Source organism: Diabrotica virgifera, chromosome 4 (assembly GCF_917563875.1).
Source record: "Diabrotica virgifera virgifera chromosome 4, PGI_DIABVI_V3a".
NCBI classification, from domain to species: Eukaryota; Metazoa; Arthropoda; class Insecta; order Coleoptera; family Chrysomelidae; genus Diabrotica; species Diabrotica virgifera.
This window is the reverse complement of record NC_065446.1, coordinates 165,462,016-165,479,264: the sequence shown is the minus strand read 5'-3', so window position 1 is coordinate 165,479,264 and position 17,249 is coordinate 165,462,016. Positions and strand designations below refer to the sequence as shown.

The 17,249-nt window shown below is 33.7% G+C and overlaps 1 protein-coding gene across 3 annotated transcripts in view; it reads left to right on the top strand.

The window, feature by feature from the left end:
- The window catches only part of LOC114332663 (protein amnionless), an 81,703-nt gene that overhangs the window by 21,196 nt on the left and 43,258 nt on the right, over nucleotides 1-17,249 (top strand). For 2 of the 3 annotated variants that reach the window (XM_028282490.2, XM_050649776.1), the window contains exon 4: nucleotides 6,672-6,857. The exons of the other annotated variant lie outside the window; for it this stretch is intronic. In XM_028282490.2, the coding sequence (XP_028138291.1) occupies nucleotides 6,672-6,857 (186 nt within the window). The remainder of the gene's footprint in view (nucleotides 1-6,671; nucleotides 6,858-17,249) is intronic. 3 annotated transcript variants of the gene reach the window in all.

The window sequence follows — 17,249 nt, the reverse complement described above, 5'->3', positions numbered from 1 at the left end:
CCATATAGTTTTGAAGATCTGTGTCGGATCTTGTCTCTTGCCACTTTTTACCACATTTGGAATAGGAAATAACAACACAAAAATTTCTACCTCACACTATTAATTGCTCAAATCAACTTAATCTTTCATTAAAAAAAGAATAATTATTAAAAATAGTGGGAGTATATACTAAACTCATAAAATTTTGTAGAATTTATTTTTACAAAATATTTTTATTGCGTGCAATAAATAATTTTCTCATTTGTTATCAATACATTATAATGGTGTAAATAAATTAAATTTGGTTGGTAACAGAAGTTGGTCTGTGTCCATTGAACTGCCAAGAACCACACGTTCTTTTCGAGCAGTGAATCATGTTTCCCTTTGAGCACTTTTAACAAATTTATCTTTTAACATCGACTTAGAGTCGCTACTAACATCAGACTATTAACATGTAAATCATATTTCTCGATGTCACCTATTTTATAAGGTTGCTAGTTTCATCTGCTAAGCAGAACGCACTGAAGATGATCTGATCTAGATCGAAAACGTTTTGCGAATCCTTTTGGATGACTTTTTAATAGTTTCCAATAAACTTTTTATACCATTGTACAAACGAAGTTTTTACTTCTGTATGATAAATAATTATTGATTGGCGTAAGGTTTATGTTATTTATGTCTGTTTACTATTACTAATATTGACTCTGAGCAGGTATGTTTGGTTGTGTTGTACTTTCCAGTCACGTGTAGCAACCTAACTTCCCAAAAAAGAAATTACCAACGTCACTGATAGACAGTTGTGTCTCAGATTAGCGAATCGACTTTATCTACTGGTAGCGTACCGAGTTTGGTACTGGTGCATCAGCAGAATTTTTAAATCTATTTTAGGAGGTAGCAGAGAATTTATGAAAACACTTAAAATATCATCTAGTACAGCGATTCTCAATCTTTGTGGGTCATGTACCACCAAAAACTTTTTATTATTTTTGGTACCACCAAACTGAAATACCTATCTAGCTAGAGCTAGGTGATCTAATTAACTATAATAGTGGTGCTGACTTAGGCTGATTTTGAGTTCTGTGTACCACCTCAAATAATGATATGTACCACCAGTGGTACATGTACGACAGTTTGAGAATCGCTGATCTAGTAAATTGTGGAACTAATTCATCACCTTTTTCTTCATCTTGCATTCAGCGTCTCCTGAGGTTGATGAACAACATCGCTATTTGAATTTTGGAGACTGCTGTACAGCATAATTCGACCTATGTCATTCCGAAACATTCAAGAAGGTTTAGCCGCCAAGAAGTTCTTGTACGTCCAAGCCTCTTTGTCCAAATACCTTTCGTTGCAGTGTAAGGCCGATGCCACATTATGCGTTTTGACCGGATGCGTTTCCGCCGCATCCGGTGAAAACGCATAGTGTGACAGATCGGTCCGGTTGCGTTGGAAACGGATGCGTTTTGAGTCATCGGTACGCGCTTACAAACTGCACCAGACTAAACTCATAGTGTGACAGGTCGGTCCGGTTGCGTTGGAAACGGATGCGTTTTCACCGCATCCGGTCAAAACGCATAATGTGGCATCGACCTAAGGTGTAGAAATTTATATCTGGTACATCTAGAGGCGTGGTCAAAGAACTCCAGTTTTCAGGTTCAATATTGGCAGTATTGGAAATACTATAATATTATTATAGTATTTCCAATACTGCCTGATTTGTGACTCTATCCGTCCAGGACACACTAAGAATGCGTCTCTAGCTCTAGGTCCACATTCCAAAGGCCTCTATTTTTTTTAAGGAGTTCTTTATTTAGCGCCCAGCATTTCACACCTTACAGGAGTACGGGAAAACACAATGAAAATTTAAGCAAGAACTTTGCCTCAATAAATGATGTAAGGAAATAGTGTTGCATTCAATTTTCAAAATTTATATGTGAGACTTATACCTTACATACCTTGGAACAATGATCAACTCCACAGGAGGTTACTTACAGGAAATCAAAATCAGAATAGAAAAGGCTAGAGCAAATTTTAACAAAATGAGAAAAGTGCTCTGCACAAGTTATTTGAAGTTGAAGCTAAGAGTTAAGTTGGCTAGGTGCTACGTTTTCTCGAATTTGGTTTTTTGGAATGGAAGCTTGAACCTTGAATGCTGCATCAATGAAAAAACTAGAATCATTCGAGCTATGGGTGTATAGAGGAATTCTGAAAATATCGTGAACGGAACACGTCACAAACAAAGATGTTCTGAGAAAGATGAATAAAGAAATGGAAATCTTAAATACCATCAAAACAAGAAAATGAGAATATCTCGGACATATCACACGTGGAGAGAGATAAAACTTGCTCCAATTGATTATGCAGGGAAAGATTCAAGGAAAAGAAGCATAGGGAGACGCAGAATATCGTGGCTGCGGAACCTGAGAGAATGGTATGGATGTACATCAAATGAAGTTTTCAGAGCTGCCGTCTCTAAAATCCGAATAGCTATGTAGATTGCCGACCACCGACGCGGAGATGACACTTAAAGAAGAAGATATGTGAGACCCAAAAGCCCTACGCGCTATTTTATGTAACAATCAAATGACAGAAGATATTAAGATGTTAATGTGTCAAAAGCGGGATGAAAATGCCAACCTATTTTGGTAACGACCAAAAGCTCAGAATCGAAAGAGATGGGGTGGGTTCGTGATATCTTTTTATTGGCGCTGAAATAAGCGATAGATAATAAAACAGAAAATAAAGAGAAGTAGCTACAAAGCTAATTTAGGAATTAATGGACAGAGAAATATAATAAAACAAATTAAAAAAGGACGCCAATTTGTCTTTTAAAGGAAAGAAAGAATATGTTTTTAAATAAATAGCTTTAATAAAAATTAACTAAATATAAATAATCACCACATATTTTAAATACAATTTCACCTACCATTTAACTGTCTTTTATCTGCCCAGAAAGGAACGGAATTTAGATTGACATACGCATCAATCAAAAATAGATAAATTAGATTTAGTGGTTACAAATTGGAAAATTATCTGTACGTTACAAAGAAAAGAAACGTTTTACATTTTAAATATCTTTTTTAATCAGGGCAAGTTCAAACCTAGAAATGACGATGAATAAAAAAGTTGCATAAGATTATACTAAGCAAAATAAAAAGGGCAAAAGAAGCATTGCTGATGGGCAAATGTACGGAAATTGAAACACTACAATGCAAATAATTTGACAATTTCCATATGCATAACATAAAAAGATTAAAGAGGTACATAACATCAGAAAACAATGCAATACACTATACAGACATAGCTGTAGACATCTAAGACCAGATTTTGACTACAATTGAAGATAAAAAAGAATATATATGCAGAATTGTTCGAAGATGCAGCACGAAGTCTGACTGAAATAGACAACCCTTATAGAACAGAAATAACAAACGAAGAAGTAACTGGCCATTAAGCGGATTAAAGATGGGAAATCACCAGAACCTGATGAGGTGTATGGTGAAATGTTAGAGCTATTGGAGGCACAACAAATCACAGCTCTTACGAAGTTATTCAACAACATATATGAGACTGGTTATTTACCAAAAGACTGGCTGCTATCAATATTCATTTCACTTCCCAAAAAAACCAACGCTAGAAAATGTGAAAAACATAGATTAATTAATTTGATGAGCCATGTACTTAAAGTACTCCTTACTATCATTCACTCGCGCATATACACCAAATTAGAAGAACACCTGGATGAAGTTTAATTTGGATTCAGACAAGGACTCTGGTCTGGTGGAAGAGGGAAGCAGTTTTCAGTTTGCAAGTTCTAATACAGAGAGCCAGGGATGTCAACTGTGATGTGTATCTATGTTTCATTGATTCGAGAAGACATTTGATAAAGTCCCACAAGGGAAATTAATCGATATCCTAAAGATATCAGGATTCGATGGTAAGGATGTAAGACTGATCTCAAACCTTAATCTTCAACAAAAAGCAACAGTGCGATTCTGAAATGAACTATCCGAAATCTCCACATTGCATACTGTCACCAGAATTATTTAACATATACCTACTCTGAAAACATCTTTAGAGAGGCCTTGGACGAATCAGAAGATGGTATTCCAGTAAATGGCCAACTTATAAACAATATTAGATATGCAGACGGTGCAGTATTGCTGACAGATACTGCGCAGGGGCTCCAAAGGGTAATGGATAATGTTGTAGAAACATATAACAAATACGGCCTAAAACTAAATTGTAAGAAAACAAAAATAAGGATCGTTAGTAAGAACACCAACATAAACACCCAAATTACAATAAACAATGAACCGTTTGAGAGAGTATAGAAAATATGCTGTTTGGGCTGCAATATTAATGATACTTGGGATCATAGCTAGGAAATAAAAGCTCGTATTAAAAAGCCAGAAGCTCTTTTAACAGTCTTAGGAAGATTCTCTGCAACTTATCTTTAAGTATCAATATACTCATAAGAATTCTTAGATGTTACGTCTATAGTTTCCTCCTCTACGGAGTAGAAAGCTTACGGAGTAGAAAGGAGTCTTACAGAAGATGCCATAAAACGATTAGAGGGGTTTGAAATATGGTGCTACCGACTTATGTTGAGGGTCTCATATATACACCTCACAACTAACATAATTATTCTCCAAAGGCTAAGAAAACACGAAGAAATTATTAATACCGCAAAGAGCAGAAAATTGGCTTACATCGGCCACATTAAGCGTACTAAATGATAAATACCGACTTCTACAGTTGATTCTACAAGGCAAGATTGAGGGCAAGAGAATCTTGTCTCTAGAAGATAGGCACCTTTAGAAAAAGATCGGTAATTTGAGAAAAAATATAAACTCCAAACAACTTTTAATAATATAGTCCAGAAAGCCACTGCGCATCCGCTAGGAAAAATATTCTAATTCGAATTTTTTGCACAATCTTACTCAAAAAGGACCCCTTTTAACAAATTTGCATGTTGCCAGGACCAAAAGTTGGTCAAAAATTTTTTAAACGTTTTTTTTTTGTTTTTTTCCTAAAATTATTTTTTTTTGCATGGAACAAAATTTTTTTAGGTTTTTTGGATCATTCTAAACAGAAAAGGTCTTTAGTAACTTTTCTCTAAAGTTGATAGTTTTTGACATATAAGCGATTAAAAATTGAAAAATTGCGAAATTGGCCATTTTTAACCCTCAAAAACAATGTGAAAAACTGAAAATTTAAATGTTGCCAAGGTAGGTAAATATTCTTTAAACATCGATTGATGAAATCCCGAAGTGTTTTTTGCAATACAATATTCAAAACTCCTTCGTTTCTTAATTGCTAATCAAGCGTGCGCGACACTATTTTCCACCGACAGTATGGTGCAAATGAAAGGAATAAATTCGTTATTTCGTAAACCGGCGACTTTAAGGAAAAATCCCAAAACAAGTCGGTTTTTATTTTTAAGTTATGATATTGTGGCATATATAGTATACTAGTGACGTCATCGACCTGGGCGTGATGACGTAATCGATGATTTTTTTAAATGAGAATACGGGTCGTGTGCTGGCTCATTTGAAAGGTTATTCAATTCTCTATTCAGTAATATAAAGATGTACATAATTATTTATACAGGGTGTCCAAAAATTTTTTATTAAATTAAATCATTTGGCAAATTGACAAAAAAATTAAATTATTGGACACCCTGTACAAATATTTATGTAAATGTTTATATTACTGAATAGAGAATTGAAGAACCTTCCAAATGAGCTAGCACACGACCCCTATTCTTATTTAAAAAAATCATAGATTACGTCATGACGCCCAGATGGATGACGTCACTAGTATACCATATACGTCACAATATCATAACTTAAAAATAAAAATCGTCCTGTTTCGGAATTTTTCCTTAAAGTCGCTGGTTTACGAAATAACGAATTTATTCCTTTCATTTGCACCATACTGCATACACATGCAACGGTGGAAAATAGTGTCGCGCACGCTTGATTAGCAATTAAAAAACAAAGGAGTTTTGAATATTGTATTGCAAAAAACTCTTCGGGATTTCATCAATCGATGTTTAAAGAATATCTACCTACCTTGGCAACATTCAAATTTTCAGTTTTTCACATAGTTTTTGAGGGTTGAAAATGGCCGATTTCGCAATTTTTCAATGTTTAATCGCTTATATGTCCAAACCAATAAACTTTAGAGAAAAGTCACTAAATACCTTTTCTGTTTGGAATGATCCAAAAAACCTAAAAAAATTTTGTTCCATGCAAAAAAATAATTTAAGGAAAAAAACAAAAAAAAAAAACGTTTAAAAAATTTTTGACCAACTTTTGGTAACATGCAAATTTGTTAAAAGGGGTCCTTTTTGAGTAAGATTGCGCAAAAAATCCGAATTAGAATATTTTTCTAGCGGATGCGCAGTGGCTTTCTGGACTAATAACAATTTCCGATATTGTGAAATACAGAGGTACTTTACTCTTGAGCGAAATTATTATTTTTTGACATACCTCATATAAGATTGATAGAATTTGATATATGATGGTTGCATCTTAAGTTTTAGGCCATGCAGAGGTTTTTTATAAAGAATAACTTTTTTTGCTAAAATTAATAGATAATAAATAAGTTCGCGTATGATTCTAACTTATGTAGACACACTGTATATAATAATGTAGGTTTAGCATTAACATAATTAAATTTTTCAGTATTTTTAATCTTTATGGCTTATGATATCGACTTTAATATTCACAATAAAGCTTGTAACGATCCCAGTGGTTGTTTTTGTGGCAACGAGGCAGTAAACACGTATACATGTCATTACTTTAGAAGCCACAAAACTTCGAACTGTGAATCTCCAATCACACCTGAAGGATTTTGCCATGCAATATGTGGTAAGTGTATGTGTATCTAACAAATTAATGAGTACATTTGAATATTTGCAGAGTCAATTGTATAAACATCATAAGTCACAAATTTGAAGTAATACGAAGGATAGGAAAAGGCCCAGAAATTTTGATGACAGGACATAAATACGCATTACTTCAAAATATAATGCAAGGAAAAATAGAAGGAAAACGGAATCCAGGCAGTAGAAAAATGTCATAATTGCGGAATTTGAGTAAGTGGTTTGGCTGCACCATTAATGAACTCTTTAGGTCAGCTGGTAAACAATGTCAGGATAGCCTTGATGATTTCCAATCTCCAATAGGAGTGGTACAAGAAGAAAAAGGTATTTACCTGACGGAAATCCTTCTTATTAAAACACATTAATCCAAGGTGAATTGATTGAGCAATTTCCTAACAGGTGAATAGGAAGAGAAGGATCAATTCATTGGTCAGCTAGATCACCAAAATTAACGACTTATTCTGGTGCCATATTAAAGATCTATGATTTGTTTTTAAACCAGGAGGAGTAACTTTACATTTATAATAAGTTCATATTGTTGACTAATACGTAATTTTGTTCATAAGGACTTGTAAGTCTTCTAGGTTATCCGTAAATGCTATGCTGACATCTGCACATCTGATGTCATTTACTGGCACCCGTTTAATACAATACCCTTTTTAATTTCATTTAAAGCTTCAGTAACGATTCTTTCAGAGTAGAGAGTAGAGACTGAAGATTACTAGGAGACAAAATGCAGCCTTGCTTCACTCAACGCATGATTTTCACGAAGTTTACCTTCGATTATGAGATTTGTAGTCTGTTTCTAGTAAAAGTTTCTAATTATTCTCAGATATTTTAGTATTTGTGCCATCTTGGCGTGCTGTACTCTATCAAATGCTTTCTCGTAATCAACCAGACATGCGTATACGACGCAATTAACGTCTCTGCAACTCTGGAATATAACTTGAACTGAAGATTTATTGACAGTGGCGCATCACACTTTCCACTTATGGACGGGATAAATAAATTAAAGGGTACCCCCTCACTACCAGAATTTAATTTTTCATTTTTTTAAGTTCTATGTGATTACAAAATAAGACCAGTTTGACATTAATAAACGTCAAATAGGGTCGCATCTAAAATAGCTCCAGAGAAAATAATTTTTTAGTAGTTTAACTTAACCCTAGAACAGCACAGTTCGTTCATCTATCTTAGACTGCACAGTGGAGTCTCGAAAACCCTAATTGTCTTTTTTAGTAATAAATGTTATTTATTTATTTTTTCTGCGGTATGTTTTACAAAACAATAAACGACAATATCTTATTTTCAAAAAATGTTTATTTCAAAAGAAACATTTCTCATTAGATCTGATAAACGTAAAAAAACATAATCTAGTGCTTTTATTACACTTTTTTTTTTAAATATGGAGATATGACCAAAAAAATTAAACAAAATTCTAGTGAAATAAAACTTGTCTCTTAAAAACCCTTTAAACTAAAATAAAACATAAATGTTGTTACAAGATAACTATTTCTTAAGCTTAGCCAGGCACTTCAACTTTGGTTCTGAAACATATAACATAATTGAGCTCGATGTTCTAAACAGTACGATGTTCTAAACAATTTTTCCCAGTATACTGGTGATATTTCTTTGCGAGGTATTGGGTTTTGTTTGTTCTTCATTATCGTCGTCACTTTGTTCGTTATCAGTGTCAGACTGATGTTCAGGAACATAATCATAGTCGTCATCTGATGAGTCTCCAAAATCATCTTCGATGGTCTCAGGTTCATCTTCATTCGCCCACAGGCTTTCAGCATCCCACTCTAATTCTTTTGTTGTCAGTGGACGCTAATATTTTCTCTTAGAATCTGCCATACTAGCAAATATCAAAAAATCACCTCAAACTTTTAACACACTTTAACTGCACACTGGGGTCCGAAGTACCCACAGCTCCACTAAAAGCGTCACAGCAAACTATGCAACAAACTTACGCGGCGCAGCGATTGTCTCTCAACGTAGTCAGCTGTTAACTAAACTTACGTGCAAGGGATCACCAAAAGACGCAGAAATGTGCAAGTAACATTGAACAATTCATGTGCCTGGGTTTTTCAGACCCCAGTGGGTGTTCCAGGATTAAATTAATTTTATAGTGGTTTTTAATTATCACTGAAAAGAGATACCTAGGTCTTATGGCGGCATCTTTTCGCAGTGTTTAACTTTTGTGTGAACAGTTTAAAATTTGACCATAATATCGGTTAAACGTACCCATATATTGACATTAAACTCCCAGTTTTTGTGACAATTAAAACATTTAATGTCCGACTGGTATTTTATTTGACAAACAATAACATGATTTCAAAGTCAGTTAAATATGATGTATTTCCCCAGGGCGTTATTTTTCAAAATAACACCCTAGGGTATTGAATTTAAATATCTAGTTAAATACTGTCAAGTTGATAAATAACAACCTAAGTAAATCTACGGTTACCACAATTACGTTACGACTATTGCTGGTAAATTTACTTATTTGAAAACTAATTAATTACAAATTCATTTAAATTTTTTGCGTATAAAGAATATTTAGTCGCACGGATTTAGTTTAATAGTCACTTAAAGCACGATAATTTAAAGGCGTACATTCCAAATCACCTCTCGGAAATCAAAGGGCTGATACGTGATGTTGATACCAAATATAACATGACTATTTGAAAAAAATATGAGCTCTAGTTCATTGATTATTGATATTAAAAGAATGCACAGGAAAGTAGAAAAGGATGGAAATACAGAGTAGGTCCCTAGACGTAATGTTATAATTACATTTGAAGGCAATTGTTTGCCAAATTATGTTGTGATAAATTATGTATATTTTCAAGTGGAAAAATTGTTGGGTAAAGGGGCGCAATGTTATAAATGCCTAAATATGGATATATTTCTAGACAATGTAAAGGTACACAGGAATACTGTATACAATGTGGACAAATTAAAAATGATAGGTTAATTGATAGGTTAATAGGATGATTAATCACATACATGTGATGAAACAAAAATACAGTGTGGGCCAAAGAAAACAGTCCACCTCGATATTTGGCAGTATTTATTAGATTTTAAGAAAATGAAGAAACAGGTCGATTTTTGATCTAAGGGGGACACATTTTTACGGTGCATATATCTGTCATTTATCAACCTCCTCCCTTCCACTTCCCCACCCCTTATTTTTAAATAGGGAATAGGGGTCGTGTGCTAGCTAATTTGAAAGGTTATTCAATTCTCTATTCAGTAATATTAACAGTGACATAATTATTTATACAGGGTGTCCAAGAAAAAATATTTTTAATTAAATTAATTGACACAAAAAGAATGAATGTATGTAATTTACTTAATTCAAAATACATTCTACTGCTGTCACAAAACAGAAAAAAATGTTTTTTGATAAATAAACATTGCTTTTCGCATAATTTCAATGTTCAAGCTGACACCTATCTTCCTCTTGATAGGTTGAATATTGAATTTAAGCAACAATGTTTATTTATCAAATAAACATTTTTTATGTTTTCTGTCAGCAGTAGAATGTATTTTGAGTTAAATAAATTACATACATTCTTCTTTTTGTGTCTATTAATTTAATTCAAAATAATTTTTCTTGGACACCCTGTATAAATAATTATGTCAATGTTAATATTACTGAATAGAGAAATGAATAACATTTCAAATGAGCTAGTACATGACCGCTATTCCCCATTTAAAAATAAGTGGTGGGGAAAGTGGAAGGGAGGGGGTTGACAAATGACAGATGTATGCACCGTAAAAATGTGTCCCCTTAGATAAAAAAAGACCTGTTTCTTCATTTCCTTAAAATCTAATAACTACTGCCAAATATCGAGGTGGACTGATTTCTTTGGCCCACACTGTATATTGCATACACTGTAAAACTGATAAGCATATATCGATCTCTACAAACTGTCCCTTGTTCGAACATAAAAAAATGAAAAGTACCATGATTGAACATAAAATTTCATATTTGGAGGTTAAAAATTTGAGCGACTCATTATTTTCTGGCCTTATTTCTAATAACAGATTTGAAATATTGTCAAATTCAGACAAAGAATTTCCAAAATTATCTAACACCTCTGAAGTTAGTACATCTCCTTATTTCAAGCCATTGAGGCCTTATCTACAGAAACCCAAAAATATTAGTCAACCAAGCTGTAATACATCAAGCACTGATTATATTGCAAATAAAAAAGAAAAGTATCATCTCCAACTTCCGAAAATCCTACACCATCTCTCATCCCTTTCATATTTGGACCATCTCAACCTTTACCTTCCTTAAACAAGGAAAGTTTTTCTAATATAGACAATGATAAAAATAAGTTAGTAGATTCCTTAGTAATTGTTTTCTCAAGTTTTATTCAAAATATTAATTGTTTAGAAGAGGCAAAATCACTTGACATCAATATGTTAGCCAAAGGTATTAATAATGTTCTAGATAATATTTAAAAAAATAACTAATCTAATGACAAACAAATCTAACCTCCAAATAATACAATGGAATGCTCGATCAGCTGTTGCTAACAAAAACAGCCTTATTAACTTTTTAATAACCGAAGATATTGACATAGCTTTGATAAGTGAAACTTGGTTTAAAAGAGATGTTGTATATAGTTATAGAGGTTATAATGTGATACGCGAAGATCGGGATGACGGCTATTCTGGAGTTGCTATATTAATTAAGACTGGTATTCCCTTTAAATGCATAACAATTAAAAAAAAATTATATTAAAAAATTGCTTGCTTGTGGTATTAAAATCAACTAGAAGTCATTTAAGTTTACTCTCTCTATATAGGTGGCTGAAAACTAAAACCAAAACCGAGGATTGGGATAAGTTATTCTCTCAATAAAACACCCTTGTGTCACTGGAAGAGATATGAATGCACATAATTCTCTATGGGGCTCATATAATGGGGCTGATAGTATAGGCCATCAAATTGTGGAGACAATTCAGAATTTAGATTATGTGGTAATGAATAATGGACAACCAACTTGCCAAACGAATCAAAGAAACTCAGATTCCATGATTGATGTCACATTTTGCTCACAATCCTTTTTTGATAAAACTTCGTGGTCTGTAGATCTTAATGCCTTGAGATCAAATCATTCCGTTATAAGGGTTGTTATCGATGTCTTGGGAACTAATGCTAATACCATTTATTCCAGTAGTAAGTGGAACATTAAAAAAGCAAATTGGTCATTATACTCTCAGTTTGTTGATACCTTATTAACCCAAAAGGACGGTCCTGGTAAAGAGACAGTGAGGTCGATTTGAATCTGCTCCGCAATTTAGCTTCAAAATTACTGAGGTATTGCGAACAGATAAATCACCAAAGTCTTACAAAGTGTAAATAAGTGAATTAAGTAATTTAGAGTGTAAACTAAACAAGAATTTTAAAAGTAAGATCCAACCATTATTAACCTAACCTAGCTTTAATAAAAATATGTTTTAAATTACTAACAGTAAAACAATAATTATCATTAAATTTTTTGGCACTGATAAGAAGTCACGGTCCGCTGGGGCGACTAGCCGTTGCTTCTTTTCGCAGTGTTAATGACTAATAGATAAATTCAAGTTTTTTGCACCTATCGAAAAATACAGAGTCGAAATATTATTGTTGATATAAATAAATAACCGATAATTAAACAATTTTTAAATAATTTTAAAAGTAAAATAAAAATTTAAAAATTAAATAATTAATAAATAAAATAACAATAATATTAATACATAGTAATAAGTAAATACAGAATTAGGTCTCTAAATAAAAACACAATGAGTGAGCATAGAAGCGAAATTGGAAGCGAGGTAGAAACAGACGAAGAAACTAAACGGAAGAGAACGGAAGGAAACGATGACAGTTTTGAAAGAAGTAAAAAAGCAAAGAGAACACAACAGAAAAATGAAGCAGACAAAGATACAAATGCAGTCATGATTAGAATGATAAAAGAACTTATGGAGAAAAATGAAGAAATGATGAATGAAATAAAACAGGTCAGGAAGGAACAAGCCGAAAACAATAAGCAATTAATGGAAATGAGGCAAGAGAATCAGAACTTGAAAAGAGAAGTAAAGCAACTACAGGAAAGAATCGAGTACATAGAAAAATACAGTAAGAAGAAAAACCTGATAATATCAGGATTAAAAATGGACACAAACGACGATAGAAAAATTAGAGAAGAAATGGAAAATTTCCTAGTCAGAAAACTGCAAGTTCAAGTGAAATTAAGGAACGCCACAAAAATTGGAGAGAATCTCTGTGTTATAGAAACGGAAACAATGACTGAAAAAATGGAGATATTGAAAAACAAGAGAAAGTTAAAAAACCACAACGAACGCATTTACATAAACAGTGACCTAACGATGAAAGAAAAAGAAATACAGAAACAATTAAGCAAGGTGGCGAAAGAAGAAAGAGAAAAAGGAAAAATGGCAAGAATTGGATACAAAAAGTTAATAGTAGACGGTAGAGAATGGAGATGGGATGAAGAGAAGGAGCAGCTATACGAAATAAAAAAAGGAGAAGCTGCACCAGGGGGGTCAAAAAAGTAAAAAATAATAATCAACATGAGAAAAATGGTAACGACATGGCTACAATAAGGACGATGAATTCGGAAAAAGGAAAAGAAGATAAGAAAGGAAATAAACAAATTAAAAATGTACTGAAAGTGGGCACATGGAATGTAAGAGGGACCTACGATGAAGGAGCATTAAGAAATTTAGATAAAATACGAGAGAAATAAAGAATCGAAATAATGGCCTTGCAAGAGACCAAGAAACTAGGAAGTGAGATAGTAAAAGTTGGGAAAATTACCCTTTGTAAAAGCGGCGGGCCAAATAGATACCTGGGGACTGGTTTTATAGTATCAGACAGAATAAGACGAGTAGTAACTGACTTCCAAGCAATATCAGAAAGACTGTGCTATTTAAGATTTCGCGGGAAGTATAGAAAAATTAGCATAATTAATGCACATGCTCCTACAGAAGAGAAAGACATGGAAACAAAAAATGAGTTCTATGAACAACTCGGTGAGCTAATTGGGAAAATACCAAAATATGATATAAAAATAATTGTGGGAGATATGAATGCGAAAGTAGGAAGAGAAGAAATTTATATGAATATAACAGGAGGTAAAAGCCTACATAAAGAAAGTAATGACAATGGCAAAAAACTAATAGAACTTTCAATGGAACATAACCTTAAAATAGTAAGTACACAATTTGATCATAAAGATATACACAAAATAACCTGGATCTCTCCTGATGGAAAAACGAGAAACCAAATAGACCATGTCCTCATTGAAAGAAAACACAACAAATCTGTGACTGATTGTAGAAGTTACAGAGGAGCAGACGCGGATAGCGATCATATATTGACAATAGTCAAACTTAAGCAAGAAATTCCCAAGCTAACAAGAAAAGGAACACAACGGAAAAAATACCAATTAGAGCTACTCCAAGATAAAGAGGTAGCAAAAAGAACAGAGGAAGAGATAAACAAGAGATTGGAAAGAATCACGACCGGGAACCTAGAAGAGGAATGGGAACAAATACAAGCAGCTGTGATAGAAGCGGCAGACCTTAGCATTGGGAAAGCAGAAAAAGAAAATAGAGAACAATGGTTTGATGAGGACTGCAAAAGAATTCTAGAGCAGAGAAACAACGCAAAAATGGAAAATATTAGAAACAACACAGAAAAAAGTAACGAGTATTATAAAGAAAAGAGAAGAGAAGCTAAGCGATTATGTAGGCAAAAGAAGAGAAAAGCACTGGAAAAGCAACTAGAAATAATAGAAGAAAACTATGTCCAAAAAGAAGTTAAAAATTTTTATCAAGGAGTAAAAAAACACGAGGGACTCAAAATAAATGCATAATGTTTTGCAGAAATAAAGATGGTATGTTGTTGGGAGACAAGACAGAAAAATTGAATAGATGGGCAGAATACTTCGGAGAATTATTAAACGATAAAGCCCAAACAGAAACAGAATTGCAACAGCGAGGGCAAGAAATCGAACAACAACAAATACAAGAAGCGGAACCGCAACAAACACAAGCACCGACAGAAAGGGAGATAATAACAGTAATAAAGGACCTAAAAAATAATAAAAGTGCCGGAGAAAGCGGAGTTCCAGCAGAGATATTAAAGGTAGGAGGAAATATACTGCAGCAAAAAATAGCTGGACTTATAAAGAAAATATGGGACAACGAAAAAATGCCGGAGCAATGGAACACAGCACTCATCTGCCCAATTCACAAGAAAGGTGTGATAAGACCATATGTGAAAATTACAGAGGAATCGCACTGTTAGAAGTGGTGTATAAGGTATTAGCAAAAATTATAAGAACTAGATTGAAAGCTTATGAATCAGAGATAATAGGAGAATACCAGGCTGGTTTCAGACAGGGAAGAGGAACAACCGATCAAATTTTTTTGCTAAAGTTATTGCAAAGCAATAGTTATGAACAAAATCTAGGATTACATATGCTCTTTATCGATTTTAAACAGGCTTACGACTCAGTCTCACGAAACGGGCTATACGAAGCAATGAGAGCACTAGGAATATCAGAAAAACCGATACGATTAGTTAAAATGACGTTAACCAACACAGTCAATAAAGTCATGATAGAAGGCAGTTTTTCAAATCAGTTTAACGTCAACAGAGGATTAAAACAAGGGGACCCCCTGTCAACAGACTTATTCAATCTAGTACTAGAAAATATAATTAGAGGAGCCAATATCCAGACAAGCGGCACGATTCTTAACAGAAGACAACAGTGTATAGGTTTTGCAGATGACTTGGTGTTTCTGACGCGTTCAAGCATAGAACTTCAAAAAATGTTCAAGCAATTTGAAGAAGAAGCAAAAAAATATGGCCTGACTATAAACCAAGGAAAAACCAAGTATATGGAAATGAGAGGAGAAAATGCTGAAAAAATAAGTGGATTACTCTAAGGACAAATGACAAAGATTATAAATTTGAGAAGGTAACTGAATTTGAGTACCTTGGAGTCACAGTTACAAATAGAGGAGACGAAGAGAGAGAGATAGATAAACGGTTGTTAAAAGGTAGCAAAGCAGTAGGTTCATTAAACGCACTGTTGAAGGCAAAAAACGTGTCCAGGGCAGCCAAGATCCGAGCGTATGAAGCAATAGTGAGACCAACGGTGCTGTATGCATGTGAAACTTGGACAATGAACCAGAAAGTAGAAAACAAGCTAGAGATTTGGGAGAGAAAAATATTGAGAAAAGTTTTTGGTGGTATAAAGGAGGATAACGGGGAATGGCGCAGAAGAACAAACCAGGAGCTAATGGAGATGTATAAGAAACCTAAAATAACTCAGAAAATCAAGGCACAGAGAGTTAGATGGTTGGGCCATGTTTTACGAATGCCACAAGAAAGAAACGTCCTAAGAGTTTTATCAGCAGGAGAACAAGGGAAGAAAAGAAGATGGAAGTGGTTTGATGCCGTCCGGGCTGACCTAGAAGAAATGGGTACAAGAGACTGGAGAGGACAAGTACAGGACCGCAAAAAGTGGAAGAAATTAGTCAAGACTATCGAAGCCAAGGGCCTCTAAGGCCTGTAGGGCTGTTATATATTTATATATATATATATATATATATATATATATATATATATATATATATATATATATATATATATATATATATATATATATATATATGTATATATATATTTATTAACCCAAAAACCTCACATACCCTTTACCCAAGAAAAATATAATTGTCTTATTTATTGACTGTATTAATAAAGCTTCTAAACAATCATGTAAACGGACTCGAGCCCTGCGGGCTCTCATGTCTATTGGCAGACAACAAATTTTCGAAAAACTGTCGCAGTATTTTCAATTTATTCTCACTCTCTTGTGATGTTATACCCGAAAATTTTTGTAAATGCAAAGAGGTAAATGCTCGTGTCAAAAATTTTCTGAAATTAAAGGCCAAACAAAGTTGGGTTGAATGGTGTTCAAAATGAAACAAACAAACTCCATCTAGTCTTATTTGGAATCAAGCAAGAAAAATTAACAGGAAAAAAAGAAGTGAGGGGGGTTGCCCTTGGGAAGTTTGATGCGCCATTGTCGACGCATGTGTCAGTGAAAAGTGACGGCTAGGTGCACATAAGTTTTCTTTTAGATTCTACTTTTTAAGCTATAGATTCTTACAGTGACTAAAATGATTAGCAAATTTTACCTATCCCCGGTCCTTAGTCTATAAAGTTTTTAAAATCTTAAGAGGCTAAAGTAGAGCGTCATCAAAAACGGAAAACGCGGTCCAAGAAATCGGCTTTAATTTTGAATATTGTGTCGAGATATTTGGCACGCATATTCGTA